The following is a 17752-nucleotide window of genomic DNA, read 5'->3' as shown; positions in this document are numbered from 1 at the left end:
AGACAAATCAAGGATTGAACAGCTGAACGAGACGAGAACGGAGGACGGTGAATCAGAAGCAGCAGAGGCACGAAGTCGGGTAGAGTTTGAGGAGGCAGGGGAGGGAATGGAGGTCGTGGGTCGACAGCAGAGACGGCAGCAGGTAATGTGAAGCGCTCACGAGAGGCGGTGCAGTCGCGTCTGTGCGTTTCTGTCTGAAACTGAGCGCATCTATTGAGATTCTGAGACAGACTGCTGCAGCTCACCTCGCGTCTCAGGTCAGTGATGCTCTGGCAGGTCTTCAGGATGGCCACCTCCATGTCGTCTGCGGGCTCTTTGGCGTGGGCGGACTGCTGCTCCGATGACAGATGAAGAGGAGAATAAACATTGGTTTTAAATGCTAACTCATGGTTATTTGGAAGTGTGTCACAAGGGACTGGAAAACACCATAGTGGAATGTTAATCAGTGATTTATCAGCATGGTCTCTGATATTTGAGGTAAATTATGTTGTGAAGGGGTGATAATTGTAATTTCCTGTAAAGTGAAATGATTAAATCCAATTACATAATGTAAATATTGTACGACGACATTCCAAATTGCTAGAATAAAACTGTAGCTAAAACAAATCTGTATTCTGCTAACCCCACCACAATATAAAACGCAGACCGGCCAAAGCAGAAACAATATTTGCAAATTCTTCCCAACCAGTTTGTAAACACTGCAGCGCCGGTTCTTTTCAAGTCTCCGCATGACCTTCAATTACAAGGACTAGATGAGGCAGCACGGTTGTGCAGCCGCAGGCTCTCTGCATGCGCTGCACAAACTGGCACAAATTCAGACGGAGGAAAAAGCTGCAACATAAAGGTTTGTGTTTGTGAGTCCATCACTTTTTAAGGCCAAGGAGACAGTTTTTTTTTTGGGGGGGGGGGGGGGGGGGGGGGGGGTTTCTCACCAGAACAGGTGTGAGAAATGAGAGTGAGGAGGTGAAGAAGGTAGAGGTCCAACTCTGAGGCCGCGGTTCTCAGTTGAAAACTGGTTGGAAGTGAGCTGCTGCTTCAAGCAGAGCAGTTCAAGTATCATGGGGTCTTATGCACAGGTGAGGGGAGACTGGAGCAGGAGATGGACGAGGTGAATCAGTGCGTCTGCAGTAATGCAAACTCTCTACGGTCTGTTCCGGTGAAGCGAAATCGGAGCCAAAAGGCAAGGCTCATCTGCCTCAGTAGAGGTGGCTTGGGCATCTGGTTAGGATGCATCACTAGTGGGTGGATGTTCCCGTCATGTCTAACCAGGAGAAGACCCCGAGGCAGCGCCAGGACATGCTGGAGGGACTAACTCTCTCTGCAAGCCTGGGGCTCTCTGCTTAGACTGTTGCCACAACAACCCGTTAGGGCGCTGATTGATGTTAAACAAAGAGCAAAAACTTCACCTTCACAATTTCTTTAGTGGACTGAGACGAAAAGTGAGGAAAGAAGCAAAACTGGGGACGTGAGGATATGTCTCCAGACAGCTTAAGCAGTTAGTTTGTACTTATTTTCCACCAGATGTATTTTTGGACTTATTCCTGTAAATATGTATAATTTCGAACACTGTTTAAGTAAGAAGGAACGCTACCGCAGGTCCTTCATCCCCACAGCCATCAGACTCTATAATAACAAACTGTAGCCATCCGAGTGCAATAACCTGTCTCTTTGTAAGTGCAATAACCTTTGCCCACTTAATACCTCACGTATTTTTGCACATGTAAATATCAGTTTTTTTGTGTTTACTATTTTTTTCTCTTGTACATTACACATTTTTCTACATTTCATATTGCTCTTTTTTTTATTATTATTTAGCTATTTATTGGTTATTTCTATTTTAATTTTTTGTATAAACCGTCGAGCGTGTGTGTGTTTGGCTGCTGCACGATTGAATTTCTCCTCTGGGAGATCAATAAAGTCTTCTATTCTATTCTAATACATCACATAATACTATCTGACCACTGCTTGTAATGTTCAATTTGTGGTGCAACCGATAAGGGTCCAAAGGTGCCCGGCAACGCACAAATTGTTTGTTTGTTTTCTCAGTTTCTGACAATATTTCTACTAATGAACAAAAATACATAATTTCTTGAAATAGCTGCTGATTCATTTTCTGTCACCTGGTTTAAAGATAGGGTAAGCAATTCTACACAATCACTTACAAAGAACACGTTTAGTGAATATCTCGTCATGATGTGCTTGCTGTTCTTCATGTGAGTACACAGTGGAAAAAATATGTCGTCTTCGTGGACAGCACTAGCTCTGTACGCTGGAAAAAAACAAACCGAGATCTGCCCCTTAAAAAACACTCCAGTCGGGTGGGCGGGTTCATGCTGGTGATGGTGCTTGTTTTCTCAAAGACTGGAGGAAAGGGGGGCGGAGGAGCCATCGCTCCGTGTTTAGTTCGAATATAAACAGACGAGACGACATCCAAAAATCCTTTATCCTACCTTTAACGGAAATGTATTACGTGTGGTTTGCGTGTGTGCGGGGCTGCACCCGCTCCAACCTACCGCCTCCACCCAGGCGTGAACCAGCTGCTGGGTGTCCTGGCGGGCCAGCTGGCACAGAGCGAGGATGGCCTGTCGCTGCTCGTGGCTGGTGTAAGCTGAATCAGTGAAGTCCTCCGTCCGCTCCACCAGGGCCTCCAGCTGGCCGCTCAGGCTCTGCGGAGTTAAACAATACAGATTCTCCCGCAGGCACTCCACGTTTGCCTGCAAGAGGGGAAAGGGAAGAGGTTGGTGACTTCAGGAGCATTTGAACAAGGGAAAAAAAGCAACTCGCGGACAAACAAGAAAGATCTTCAGGTGAAAAAAAACTTTAAAAAGTCACAGGGCTTGTCATCCTTATTAAAAAGCAAAATGTGTGGGATTTAGTTTCAGGCTCATGCTGTACCATCAATTATGCAAATAAATTCAGCGAGCAACATCTTAAGGACACCAGCATAAAAGCTAATGCATTTCTCCTGTTTTACCCCACTTTTTTCTTTCTTTTTTTTACCAACAAAGAGCTATTTTTCAGGGAAGTAAGGGTCAGCACATGCTGTATGATGACTAGCTACAAAAGCTCTTAGGAAACTGGCATTGAAATCTGCTGAGCCATTTATTAACAGTAACATCTTCATCTTTCCTCTCATTGACAGAGAAAGAAACCCTCATAGTTTGTTGTCCTTTTTTCTTCCAGGGGTTCATTCCTTTCATCTCTTAGCAAAAAAGCTGAAGAGAGTAGAATAGAAAGTGTGTTGCAGTCTTAATGGTGATTCACACAGCTCTATTAATAGAATTGACAAAAAGCAGTTTCTCTGCGCTGATTGCCTGAGTTACACCTGCAGCTACAACAAGCACTGAATTCAAAACGGATCATTCTGCATCCAGGAGGGACACCTTTAAAACGGCTCGTGGTTTGTAAATAAATTTAAATAAAGCCCTTCTTCAGCATGATGGGTTGTGCAGAAGAGCGTCAGATTGTCAGGCATACATCATTGTTTATTACCGTTTCTCAAACGTTGACACGATTAACTGAGGCCCCCGTGAAACATCTGCGATGACACGCTCTGATCACGATCCCAGAGTATGACAGAACCGCTGCTGTCGTGTCGGCCCCATCTTTATACGTCTGTTGAGCGCTGGCGGGGTTAGCAGGAGAAGTCAGGCATTCGTCTCTGCTCAAATACTTAGCACGGCCTTCAGAAAACAAACAGCTGATACGTCTTAAAGACAGGCACAGGTTGTCACGTATCAGCTCCATGTATCCTGGGTGTCAATGTCAGGCCGGTGCCAGTTTTTAAAGATTTAATGTTCAGAACTGCTTTCCTTTTTCTTTTTCCTTTTTTTTTTTTATTGGTGTTGCTGCTGAATTCAATAACAAATGTCTAAGTGCCTCGTCGGGCTATAAAACATTAGACAGAACACTCGGGGAGCGTTAAAAGCTCTTTCCTTCTTCATTGAACTGTATAACTTTTAAAGAAGCCTCGGAGTTAATGACTAAGCAAGAAAAAGCTCATATCCGAACCAAAGCAGAACAAGTTGAAGTTGTGGGTGGTAAACTTCGGGTGGAAATAGCCTGGGAAGTTGTAATGGGAGTGCTCGGCAATTTTTTATGTTGCTTCTAGTATCAGCCTCGGTGATGCGATCGTCCTCTGCACATCTGGTCGTCACATTGGATGACGTATCGTCAGGCTCAGGTGGGGCTAATCAAAGTGATATCTTTAACAAAATAAAATGTTTGTTTTTTTCAAATTACTTTCTCCACAATGTGTGCCCTTTAACATTATAGCCAAGCAGCACGCGTCAGATAAGCATCATTAATCTGAGGCCTTTACCGTGGGACGCATCAACAACTTCGCCGTGTGTCATTTCTGAAATTACCTTGAATTCTTTGATACCGTTGTACACGCTGGCAGGAAGGACCTTGTTCTCCCCAGAGCTCCGCGCCTCAGTGACTATCTCGATGACCTGCTCCAGGGCACAGCGCATTCGGTGGAACACAGCGTCTTTGTTGATCCTCGCCGACTCACAGTCCGGGTGCCTCAGGCAAGTCTGCGGAAGAAATTCAATGTGAAATGTCAAAGCTCGCAACCTCCTCTGCCCGTCCCAGCCGTTCTTCTTTCATAATAACCTGCCTTCAACTTGAGTGTCAATATTGATCCAAGCACGTTGGGAACCTTAAAATTAAAAGGAACCTGAACCACGGTTTTTACATTTTTAGGACGGGCAGAATCCATAACCCTTTTAACGGCGGTTTACCTTGGAGGCCGTGAGGAGCATCATGGTGCACTTCTCCAGCACTGCTCTGGCCGCTGCCATTCTTGCTTTCTTTTTCTCATCCTTCAAGTCCTGCACAAACACACACATACACACACACACACACGCGCCAATTATAATTGATTGCTTTGCTTAAGTTGCAAATTCTTATCACTCGCGCTTTCAGGGGCATGAAGCATAAAATAAGTATTTTGCTGGAAAACTCAAATATAGCAAACTTGTTTGCAGGTTTAACACTTATGAAACTACATAGGTCACAAAGAAACACTACCAGAATATCAAAGAGGGTACGGTTTGTCACTCTGCATAAATTCCACACACAATCAGAGTTTGAATAATGCAGATATGGGATTTGCAGAAGGCAGCTGAATGAACTTCTCCCGGGGCGCTTCGCCATCGATTACAAAGTGTGATTATCAGTGATTATTTCGGTCCCTCCCACCCAAACAGACGAAGATGGTGGGATTTCTAAAAAAGATGTGCCCCTGTTCGTGTGTGCCTGGGAGTGCATAAGTGGCAGTGAATGCGACATAGAAAGCAGCGAGCCAACTGAGGAGAGAGAGCATTACCAGCAATGAGGAGAAAACGTGACGTGCGTGTCAAAACTCTATCCCTGACGAAATTCAGACAGAGGGATGCTCCACCCGCTCTGTCTTGGTATCGCAGCTGCTGCACTTTACATCAACTTCTGCAGGCAAAGCGCTTTAGCTGCCGAGGCTGACTGCGTGCATCAAAGGAGGATTAGCAGTCTCTGACAGCACAAAGTTAGAGGCCCTAAAGTTGCAGGGGTTTTCCTGAAGTTTATGCACAGACTTTGTTTTGCACATTCTGCTAAAAAAAAAAAAAAATATGGCTGATAAGTTGCAGATAGACTGGACTGGAAAGATAGGTTCATTCTTATCAACACTGACTTTGTGGAACTGGTGATCTACACATTTCAGTGCATGTAAGAAAGGGAAAAGCAGGGAAACTTATGGAAGCCTTTGTAGTTAGATTTTGTCGGCAAATATTTGATGCTTAGTTATTGATTTGTTCCGAGTTAGCTGGTTTTAGGAGTTTGTATGTTCTCCCCGTGCTCTCCCCCTGTCCAGGGTGTTCCCCTGCCTCTTGCCTGTGACTAGCTGGGATAGGATGGATGGATGGATGGATGGATGGTTTTAAAGTCCAATTTCACCACCTGCTCTCACATCTGAACACATCTGTCTGTGGACATTGGCTGTTTGGTGGAAAGCATCCACACAGAATCAAATGTTTTTCGGCGTTGCACAAATGAAGAGACGTTTTTATTTGAGACATATCCTAAGTGATCTGAGCATTTTGAGTGTTCCTTCAAGCGCTACTCACGTTCTGTCTGTCTCCTGTGAGGTGAGCAAACTCCACCATCTCGTTGCCAAACTGGCTGAAAATCTGCACAAATTCCTGGAAGGTGCTGACTCGTTCCAGATGGTCAAGTGTTACCAGGACCTGACGTGAGGGAGAAACGTCGGACAAGTAGGGTGAATATGTTTTGGAGCATGGCATTTTTCATTATCAGCAGAAGGTATTTGCAAACAAAGGACATCATTTACTGCACTAATATTTCAAGAATGACTCTGGCAATAGAAGTAAGAAGTGAAAAGTAATTAAACCAGCAAAAGTGGACATTTTATTTCAGTACATCAGTGTACAACATTGAGTGTTTGAAGTGGTATAATTCCTTCAATGAAATCCTAAACAAAGCCCTCAAATTAAGCTGCCCTTAATCTGCATTTTCATTAATAACAGTCTACATATATCTCCTAATTTAGCTGCTGGGAATACTTCAGCTGGCAGCAGCGGCTTTTATCGGTAAAATACTAAGAAGAGGAAGAGATCTTATTGCGTTTGCCAGTAATGGAAAACATGGGGCTGTCGACTGTCTGTCCAAACAAGGCTAACCAGTCATGATTAAAACCCCTGCTTTCAGCCTAAATCCACATTTACATCATTCTGTTTGTCTCAGAGCGTAGCTGGTTACAAACGAGTCTGTGTCATGCAGTCAATAAAAGTGCTGCTTACTTCAATTATATCCGGACCACTCTTCCAGAGAGCCAGTTCCTGACTATTAGGAAATAAATAACTCAGAGTAGATACCCTGAGTGGGAAGAAAGTGCATGCTTTTGTTTCAATGCGGATGCGTCTCACCTTGTTGCGGGATGTGATGATCTGTTTGATGACGATGCGGTCGGCAAGGACCAGGACTTTAGTGACGGAGGACAGGAGCAAGCGGGCTGCTTTCACCATCGCCGCTCTATCGCTGAACACCGTGATACGTCCGTCCGACTGGGTCGTCGTGGATGATCCCATGTCTGTCAGCTGGGCGATGGCATCACCTGCAAAAGATAAGAGAAGGATACAGTACTTGTGACCATAGAAATGTAAAAGAAATTACCAGAAAATTTGGTTTAGAGTACATTTCACTCAATTAGAAGCCACATTGCATCGCTTTGTGAACTTATTTGATCCCCTGACACATGTATCATCACTGCTTTGTGACAAAATTCTGCACGAAACTAATATTTACGAGCATCTGAACTCTGAAAGTGATGGCTTTTGCACATGCACTGGTAAGCAGCTGATGGTGAAACTGAGGGCAAGTTGTGGTAAAGAAGCATTTTTACCGTTCCATTTTTACACTTCCTTCGTTTAGGCTCATTTGGTTAAAAAATGACTTCAAATATTCCTTCAAATAAGAAAAAAAAAGTCAAATAATATCAGAAAGGGGGCAGGCAAAGTTATATCTTGTGTATATCTTGTCTAATAAGTGACTAAAAGCAGCAAAAAGTCCTGCTCAGTACAAATTCTGTTTGCACTCTGCTTTTTGAGTTCATTTAAGCTTGTGCTCCAACCTTAGTTGGGTTACATTCAAGAGCAGCCTCTTTTTTTTGCCTGCTAACTTTTTTAAGATTAAGAGTCAAATAAGGTCATAAAAAAAACATCAGATGGAATGCAGTTTTTGTGGAAGCAAAATGTAATTTGGAGAGGCCGTGTGAATCTCTTTCTAACCATCAGTCTCTCTGAGAGGAGTCCTTTCCTGGCTGTGCAAGCTGAACAAGAACATGCTGGAAGGCTCACACATCCCATCTGGTACAGGAGTGTCTTGGGATCCCCACAGAAGAGAAAAAACCCCAAAAAAACAGCAGGATGTGATCAGGAAGAAAGCCCTTGGGGGCCACTTTCTAGTTCTTGCCGTCACTGAGCTGAGTGTAATATTTCTCAAACGTCTTCATAAGTAAATCAGACTACAACTCCTCATGTCCCCTAAAAGCACCATTGTTCACCTCTGGGAGACCAATCATACTCACATGGAACAGCTTTAAATTCTGAATATTTTACAAATTATGGCAAAAATAATAATCCATTCCTCATCAAGTCTTGAAATAAGAAAAAAACAACCAGAAATAAACAACAACAACCCGTTAAATATTTCACCAGTGCATTACAGTTTTCACAGGAACTAAGATGAAATGCAGAAGCAGCGTGCAAGAAATATTATTCACATGAATAAAACATTCAAAACCTTCGCTCATCTTCCCAGGAGTGAACGCCCCAAGAAGTTCACCTAAAGGTTCACACTAAACTCAGAGAAATCTCAGACTCTATGGGACTTAGTTAGCATTTAAAATGTTAAAAGTTCATGTCCGTACAATTATTAAAATACTGAACCAGTAGGACATGATGCACAGCCACATGTTTAGTGAAAACTACTCTGCATGTGTCTTTAGACGCTTCATGCTAGCTGTCCCTGCACCCTCCGGGCCCCGACACCTTGCAGTTGTTCAGCCGACCGTGAACTCTCGTGTACACGATTATGTCGAGGCCAGGATTTGAAGTCATCTGTTCAACAGCTAAAGCTTGGCTGAAAATGGGTCATGCAACGGAAAAATGATGCCATGAAATCCAGGAAATCGACAACAGAACGGCTAAAAAAAAAGGAAAATAAAATCAAGTTGCTGCAACAATCCCATCAAAACCCCAATCCCAATCTAATATTTACGTTCACGCTCGCATTTCTTTCATTTAAAGAGCTGCTGAATATGAAAAGTTTTTTTTTTTTTTAAAGTTACCTTCTGACAATGAAAAATGGGAGTATTTTCATCTTCACATGATTGGTCTCTGGGCACTGCGAGGCATTCTCAGCGTGGAAACTTTGGACAGGTGAAAGAACTTTAGTTCACACAGCTCTATTACATAATGTTCTGCCACTCTTCAAGTACAGATCATCCTTCACAGGACTAAATACAACAGCACTATATTCAGCACAGTGGTACGGCAACTATGCCAACCTGACCCAAACGCAACTGGCATGTTTTCCTGGAGCCATTTTTAACGCTAGAAGACACTTGCACACAGTTGGTAAACATGCCAATGTCAAATCTCATACATATCTTCACAGACATCAAGCCCATCCTTAGAGGGTTTTGTCTTTCTTTCAAATCTATTTACTTTACTCACAAGAGAGAATAATGTGATGGGGGGAAGAAAAATGAAGAAAGAGCCCAGAAAGGAGGTGGAAATAGGTCAATATCAGGTCCTGTTTGGTTTAGCTGGGCCTTTAAAGGAAGCAGCACTGACAAACTGATTTTATCAGACAGGCTGCGTTTCAGTGCCAACTTCGTTAACAAGTTAAAACTCAGACTTGACTCAGAGGTCGTTGGACAAGCCTTGTTATTTCACCAGGGAAGTAAAAAGAGCCTTGCATCAAATACATGCTCTTAGTTTGGATTTTTGTTGCATTCAATGTAAAACAAGGCTTTCTGACCAGCTTTGTGCAAGCTATAATTATATCCACCTCACCTCACTGTGGTTGGAAATGAGGGTTGGTCAGAGGGTCGCCATGACATTTTACCATCACCGGCTCAATTATTGATATTATGTAGTTTGTTTATTTTCGTAACATCCAGAACTCTTCTTTTTTGTTTCTCTATTTTCTCTCTCCTCTTACTTCATTTGCTGATTATGAGCTGGTCTTTGGAAAGCTCAATGGGCTGTTTACAGCTGTAAACGCCTTCCGTCGTCATGGATACTCATCTACATGATAAAAATCCAGATATTGACAATCCATCCAAACCATTATTAGAAGATGTTCCAAGTCATAATCATAATTCAATTGGGGAAAAAAAGAGCTCAGAATAAAATCTCAAACTGATATGAAGAAAGACGCAATTTAACTAGTTTACTGCAACCCACTAGGCTGCCACTAGAGAAGCTAACCAACTAACACTTTTGTGGAATAACATTTTTTTCTCAAGTGGGGTTGGTGTGTCCTGTGCAGTCGTCCATCGGTGTTCATTTTGGCCAATTCAACTTGTAGAATCGGCCATTAGCCGTCGGTCTCTATGACCAATCTGATTGGTGGAGTGCTAGCCCTTGACTAGCGAATCGGAGTTAACCGGACATGACAATGCTAAACATACTAGAATGGCATAGACAGTAAATTACACTCTATCATCGCATCGATTTGGAGTTGGATTGTGTTTGACTGTGTTGTGAATGCCAGTATATTTTCATTATTAGCCTCATATTTCCGATCCTTCTGGACTTCTATCAGAAGTGAAAACACTGACTGATGACAGCGGGCTGTTTAGAACTATATCCTAGAGCAGGAATATTCAATTGGCGGCCCGCGGGCCACATGCGGCCCGCCAGGAGCTTTTATGTGGCCCCTGGTCATATTTAAAAAAAGGGGGTGTTTGTTGAATTTTTTTTCTTTTAATAATATTTTTATAACTGGCTACTATGGACTAAAATGGTTGTGCTCAATGCTTAATATAATATTCAAATAAGGAAATCTTGGTGGAAAGTGGTGCTTTGTTATTATGGCGTGTTTTATTAAAAGTAGGTCAATATCAATTTCATTAAGTTTGCACAATGCATGGTTTCAAAATGAACTTGCATTCAAAATAATATTTCTTTATCTGAATATTATATTTAACATTCACAATTACTAAATCTGGAGACAATTAATACATAATTCATATGTAAACTAGATATATTCAAATGTATAATACAAATGTATTATATTTACATAAGTCTTCGTCTTTGAGTGCAAAATACATTTTGAAAACCCCCACATTTTCAAATTGTGCGGCCCTCTCCATACAGTTCCATCTAGTTGAATACCCCTGTCCTAGAGTGATCTGTCATTTCTGGTTGTTCTTCCCTTTTCATTTTGGGCGACATCACAGATTAGCATCGCCTGCAGTTATGGGGGCGTATGCACGCAGAACGTACGTTCCAGTCGGCGTCGGGTTGGTGTGTTTGGGAGTATTTTTTTGACCAACTCGGGGAGACGGGAGCCAACTTTCAGTCCGACTTCTTTTCTGCCAACGGTCAGCTGTCGGGTTGGTGTGTCGCAGCCCTTAAATTGACAGGAATCACCCACGCCCGTCCCTGTGACGGTCAGGTCACTAGTCTATGTATTTCAATTGGTTTGTGGTCCTCCCTCCCCTCACTCGTAAAAGTTGGGTCACAAAAACACTTGAACTGCTAGAACACTATTCACAAGCGGGATGTCCAATTTGTCCTGTCCCTCTTTTATGAACTAACATATTCATCTACGTCGTCACAGCACCGACAACATTATTGTAGCATCAATACTTGGTGTGTCAAGTGCATTGCTTACAGGAAATGTTGAAGCCACTGTTGTCAACTCACAAGAAGAGTCTGCTATGAGTATAAACTAGTTAAAAAAAGAGGCGAGTTAAGACAAAAAGCATGTGAGGATGAGTGAAACAGCCACCGTCTTTCCTGACTCGTGCCACTGGATCTTTCCACGGCTCAGATGAAGGGCTGCTTCTCCATGAGTCAGCGCCTTGAGCCTGCTTTTATTCCAGTCATTGAAATACAGAAGCTAAAGCCAAGCGTTATTAAATCCTCAAAGTGGCTGGGAAGCGTCAATCCCTCACTGAATAACCAATTCCTAGAGACATCAGGAGGAGAAAAAATCTCTGCTATCACTCAAGATGTGAAATGAAAGAGTCAGAGAACAATAAAGAATAATCATAATGAATAACTGCACTAAGTCTGTCTGACAAAGGGTAAAAGAAATCAATGGAAACAACAATCCTGAGAGGGAAGTGAAAACTGGAATTAATTAGTCACCGTTTGCGATACACGTTAACACGTGTGCGCACAAACAAATGTACGCACTCTCTGCTTGGACTCTTCTTGGTCTATCCGTCTCCTCCAACCAGCACCCTCTGAGTTTTAGTCACCTTCCCAAATCAGCACCGTGTGAGGATTAAACGCTTTGAAGCACAAGTCGCTTCCTCCAACATAAACCTATTATCATGGTGTTGCGTCTAAATTCTTATCTGGTGGGATATTGTTTCCAGTTTGCTTTGAACAAGGTTAAATGAGCTCCTTATTTTTCCTGATAAGAACCAAGGGGCAGATAGGAAGAAGAGTTGTATGTTTGTAAATGAGAACATGAATCAAAAACACTGGCATACAGGGAAAAAAAAAAGTTTTACAAAACCATCACCTCCTTGTTGATATTTTGGATGTAATGTAATGCATGCACTCTTTTAATGAGAAACCTTCCACAAATCTCTTCTAGATATACATCTAGCTGAAAAAACTTTGCAGGCTTTGCCCTTCAAATAAATCTTCTCTGTCAAGAGTTTTGCAGAACAGCATGAGCTCCTTCTTTACATTTCCTAAATATGAGGAGATGAGCTCATTCTTTAAGCTCCCACTCAAAGAATTTACTCAAAGAAGTAGAGTTATGCTCTTTGGATTGATTTTATAGCTTCCCGCTGAGGGAAAGTTGAGGATCACCACCAACACATGCCTCTGGTAGTTTAACAAACTTCTCACCTCTGAGAGCACCAGATTCCCACCAATGACCTTCCTTGTGTGCTTTACTTTTATTGCAGCTAACTTAGACCACCCTTGTAAAGTAGTAAAAAAAGAACATATTTCAGATTTTTTCTGCTGAAACAAACTTTTGTTGCCTGAGTAGAAAGTTCAGGTGAGAAGGCATGAGTTTAGGGGTGGGCAAAAATATTGATATGGCAATATATCACGATTCTTTGCCGGCCAATTTGATAACAATCGTTTAAAAAAAAAAAATTTAAATAATAAATTGTGTTTCAGGCGGGTTGTAAATCCAGTACTACTTTACATGTGTTTAAATAATATTGTTAATGTTTATTTCATATTATGTAAATAATATGTATATATGTTGTAACTTCAGCTTGTATAGTTACAATAAAAAAGCATGGATCATTTGAATTACATTGTTTTGACTAAGTTTGTCCCATAAATTATTAATATAATCTGATGAATATGCAACTCAGATTTTAAGATGCATAATGCCTTTTACAGTTTTCAGTGAACTATGTATAACATTGCAATATATCGTAACATTTTGATAGTATACTGTACCGTGACTCAAGTATTGAGATGTGTATCGTATCGTGAGGTCCCTGGCAATACCCACCCCTACATGAGTGTGAGAGTTCTCAATCGGTGCCTTCAGTCTTCTGGGCTTTGGTTTATTGGCAACCCAAAATGCCAACTTACTTTATACAAATAAATCCCGCCATACCCAAAAATAAGGGTCAGGACACCAGGATGACAGGTTTTTAGTAAATGACACTAAAAATAAAAATCTGCATAAAAAGATGCATAAAGTATCCAACAACCTTTTAAATCCATCATGTACTAATTTCCATGTCTGTAAAGACAAATTTATTCTCACTTTAATACCACACCCTTGGGTAGATTTGCCCCCTTTTCAGCATTTACTCCTAATCTAATAACAACAATCTCTTTAGAAGGTCTTTTGATGGAATACTGTGCGACAGCCAGCTTGTCCAGACTAATCGAAATTTACCAGAATTTAATAACCCTGAACCCTGAAGGTAATGCCATGCCAGTGAAAATGTCACAGTTTGTCTTCACAAAACACTGATGAGAAGCCCACAGTTTACTGACTGATCTGTTCGACACACTCTCAGTGGAAAATTTGTATCATAAAGTCACGACTGTGCTTTTGACAGGAAGATACAGTATGCACCAAGAATAAACACCCTCACACAGTTTCAGCTCATGCACCCGTGACTCCTAGAAAAGAGAAACATTCACTTCAAGTGCAACAATTCTGTTAACATTTCCAGCTCTGATGAGATGCAGCTGAAGATGCCTACCTGCTCGGCGTGCCTCGAAACAGGCTTGACCCATCTCATCCTTCAGTTCTTGGTTTTCTGAGGCGATGGCCTCCCCGACGGACACGAAACGCCCCACTGCCACGCTCACGGCCTGACCCACCCGGTGTATGGCTGCCAGAGTGCGCTCCGACTTCTTTGGCTTGTCCTTGTGGTTGATCAGAGTGGTGATCTGTGGACAAGGATGAACCATTAGAGGAGGCCAAATGATTATTTAATCACCAACAGGATGAGCCAGGTTTAAGAGTTATACTGTTGCTGATGATTGACCCATCCACGTCCGTCACACATTTAAACACTGAGGAAATGGAACATCATTTGCTCTGTAAGTCACAGGGTCATCACACTGTGATTAGATTTAAAATAATCCGTAAAAGCATCCTGCTCTTTTACTAAAGGACACATTCAGAACTTAAAGTGGCCACTTTGGCACAAGGAACCAATAAAAATAACTTTCAATTTACAGAGGCATAGCTAGAAAAACAGCATTTGGGATGTGCAACAAAGGGTTATTGTTTATGTACAAAATACTGAACACAACCACTCAGGTGGGTAGTTTTAGTGGTAATTCATAGTATCAATTATTAATCGGGAGCCAATCTTTTATTAACTGTTTCTGGCCTCCCCGGCTGTCACCGTTTGTCTATGGGTATATGTGTATGTGTGGAACGTAAGGTCAGGAAGTGGTAGGAGGTGATTTAATTGGTCCACAGCTGTAGGTGGTCCCGGAAGGGAATCTGTTCCAGTAAAGTCTTTGTGGATGTCACAATGCACATGCTGGTTCTGCTGAGCTCAGACGTCTGTCTGAATGAGCAGCGTCCCGACAGAGGAATGCAACGCATCAGGCTGGTGCTCAGCTTTCTGAATGAGGCTGTTTGAAATGCAAGACTACAACTTGCTGTCCTCCTTGTTTGAAAGCTTACAACAGTTTAAAAGTCGGACGCATATGACAACCTTGATAAAGATCAGCACCACTAAATGAAAAACAGTCCTGATTCAGACAACTTTGAGCTTAGTCACTGTATGTTATCTGTGTCCAAACCACATTCAGTCCAACACATAAAGGCCAAGGAAAAGGGGAGTCACAGTTTCAATAGCCTTTTAAGTCAGTCAGTACAGTTGCATAATATTAGAAAAATTATTGTGTGAGTGTGACTGAAATCAAACTTGATGAAACGTCTCACAGTTGGACGAACACACCCAGATAATGCAGTTGAAATCAAGTTAAACCCAGCCTGTAAACATTCAATCCAACGATCTGCAGCCAGACCCGTCTCATGATTCTGGTGCATGACCCAATGCTATTGTGTCAGCGTGTGACATACTTTGGTTGTTAAATCCCCTTTCCTTACGTACTGTTACGAGCTGTAGCTGTCCCTAACTACCAAAAACCCAATGAAAAACCTGATCTACTGTATATTAAAAGTGAGAATCTAATATCACCCTCACTGCAGGTTTCCCCAGGTATTACAGAGATGCCAAAAAGTCCTTTGTTGCAGAGAAATACACCACAATATAAAAATCCATATACTAAGAATTTGTACTCACAGGTGATGTCATCCACTGCTTTGGTTTATGCAACAGCCAATTCAACCAAAAAGCAGGAGAACTTTATGGTAACGGGTCACAGTCATAAAAATGTGCAAGTAAAGCTTAAAAAAAACCAACCAAAAAAACATTAATGTTACTGTGGCTAATGTCTGAATTCTCCTGATTTCCCAGATTGATGAAACCACCAATACCTTCTTTTTTGTCTGAGAAGATAAAGCTTTAGACAGCAGCCAGAGCAGAGTCCCGTGTGTATTTGTGTCTGATCCAGTCAGAGACAAAGAGCAGCAAAGTGAAGGTAACCTGCCGCAGCCAGGTATTACTATGCTTCCTGTCAGTATCCTGCTGATGTAGCTATCACATCTCCAGTACAGGAGTAGCTGCTTGTCACACTGCTTCTTTTTCTGTTGTTGTTTATGCTCTCAGTTCTTCATGACACAGCCCGAAGTACCCATTAAACTCTTCACTTGTCATCTGTACCACTCTGCCTTTATTATCTCGTCCAAGAACCTCCATCCCCACAAGTCCAGTGTTGCCTCTGACTCATCCACACGGAGAGTGGGACACTGCTTAGGAAACACCAACGCCAGCTGGCTGGCCCTTATGTAGCTAGAGAGAACCGGGGCACTGTCACACATGATTCAGAACTAAGTCATCGACCGAATGTTACGCAACAGACCTAATTAACATTTTTGTGACGCAAAGTATTTGTTTCCGCCAGCTGGTAAATGCAAGTCTGCAGGAAGCATGCGTGCATGTCTGAAAAGGCTATGCATATGCACTAACCCAAACACAAGATCTTAAGGAGGCGAGGCCATGAGAGAGGATGCTGATAAGTGAGAGAGAGAGAGAGATGAGGAAAGATTATAGAAAGAAGAGAGGAGTCATGCAGCACACGACGACAGAAGAGAGCTGCTCAGAAGTGGCATTAGCACACATTGGACTAAGGATCTTACATAAAAACAAGCGTCTCCTACAGTGCAGCAAAGTTAGTTTAACAAGTTTAACGTGATAGGTATGTGAAAGACAAACAGAGGGGGTGGGGGGTCGGGTGGGGGCCTCCACGTGAGGTACAAAAGGGAGAACAGAGAGCAACCACTGACTGGGATTTCCTCAGTGAAGGATTATGAGGAGGGCACATGTACTGGGCTGTGCAAACAGGAACAGAGCAGGGTGGAGGAAACATAATATTGATACAGTGCCATCACATAGAAGAAGCCTTTCTGTTTGAGAAGGTATCAGTGGATCTTTGTGCAGAGAGAGAGAGAGAGAAATGCACATTCCTTTAACATTTGTCAGCAAAACAAACCTGGAAAGATAGGCAACAGCATTCAATCTGAGGAAATTACACCATTTTGTTTTTCTTTTCCAACCCCTAACAGGACAGAGGTGTAACTCCTTTTTTACGAGGGGGCATATACAGAATAATGTATGAACGAGAAGAGGCAAAAGCTGCCGTGCAACGCAAACATTACAGCTGGGACGGTGGAGTTTGTATCACACACACTATGCAATGTAAACATCACCATGAAGAATCCCGTAAGATCCTTGACTACCGTAATTCATGACCAAGAGCTCTAAAAATGTCCCATCTCTCACATGAGAACCTCTGCTGTTACGCACACAGCGTGCCCCGCTGCTCTCCTTTGGTATGCAGCCAGTCGATTCCCAGAGCTTCATCTCCTTTCTCTTTGTTGTGCATAATTACGATGACGGTTACAGGACCTGAAGAAAAGCCGTTATTAATACCTCACGGAGAATAAGACAAAACTCTAACCAAGTCCACCCACTGGTTAAGCAGGAAAACTAGACTAGCACCCCAAGGACACAGTGACCGGCTATAAATCAGGGAACAAAGGCTGGAAACGCTTGTGGTCGCCTCCCATGGCTACAGACTGAGACTCGGTGGATAGAAATGCTCGTAGAAAGTTTGTTGTTATCAGAGTCAAGTTTAGTTTTCACAAAAGAAATACATTGAAAGATCTTTTCTGAGCGCCATATTTGCATCAGTCTTTTCAGTCGACCCTTTAATGCCTGAAATCTGACATAACACACCAAAAAAAAAAGGACCAATCCATCTGTGACGACACCACAACGTGGTTTTGGTTACGTAGGAAAGTGGTAGTATGTATATTTGCAGATGTAACTATTTACTTTGCTGCAGCGCTGCTGTCTTTGCGAAGGAAATAATTTGGCATGAGACTTTGCATGAAGCAGAGAGGATTAAGAGATTTAAAGTCCCACTCATGT

At 42.3% G+C, this 17752-nt stretch overlaps 1 protein-coding gene across 2 annotated transcripts in view; it reads right to left on the bottom strand.

Moving 5' to 3' along the window:
* Window positions 1-17752, bottom strand: part of ctnnal1 (catenin (cadherin-associated protein), alpha-like 1) — a 58962-nt gene that overhangs the window by 11893 nt on the left and 29317 nt on the right. For both annotated transcript variants that reach the window (XM_061742630.1, XM_061742629.1), the window contains 7 exons: window positions 13937-14126; window positions 6927-7114; window positions 6108-6227; window positions 4746-4835; window positions 4368-4538; window positions 2514-2714; window positions 246-332 (listed from right to left, as the gene is read on the bottom strand). In XM_061742630.1, coding sequence (XP_061598614.1) covers window positions 246-332; window positions 2514-2714; window positions 4368-4538; window positions 4746-4835; window positions 6108-6227; window positions 6927-7114; window positions 13937-14126 — 1047 coding nt within the window. The remainder of the gene's footprint in view (window positions 1-245; window positions 333-2513; window positions 2715-4367; window positions 4539-4745; window positions 4836-6107; window positions 6228-6926; window positions 7115-13936; window positions 14127-17752) is intronic.

The sequence above is a fragment of the Cololabis saira genome, chromosome 15 (assembly GCF_033807715.1).
Source record: "Cololabis saira isolate AMF1-May2022 chromosome 15, fColSai1.1, whole genome shotgun sequence".
In the NCBI taxonomy this organism is placed as follows: domain Eukaryota; kingdom Metazoa; phylum Chordata; class Actinopteri; order Beloniformes; family Belonidae; genus Cololabis; species Cololabis saira.
The sequence above is the reverse complement of the archived record's forward strand: the minus strand, read 5'-3'. Positions and strand labels throughout refer to the sequence as shown.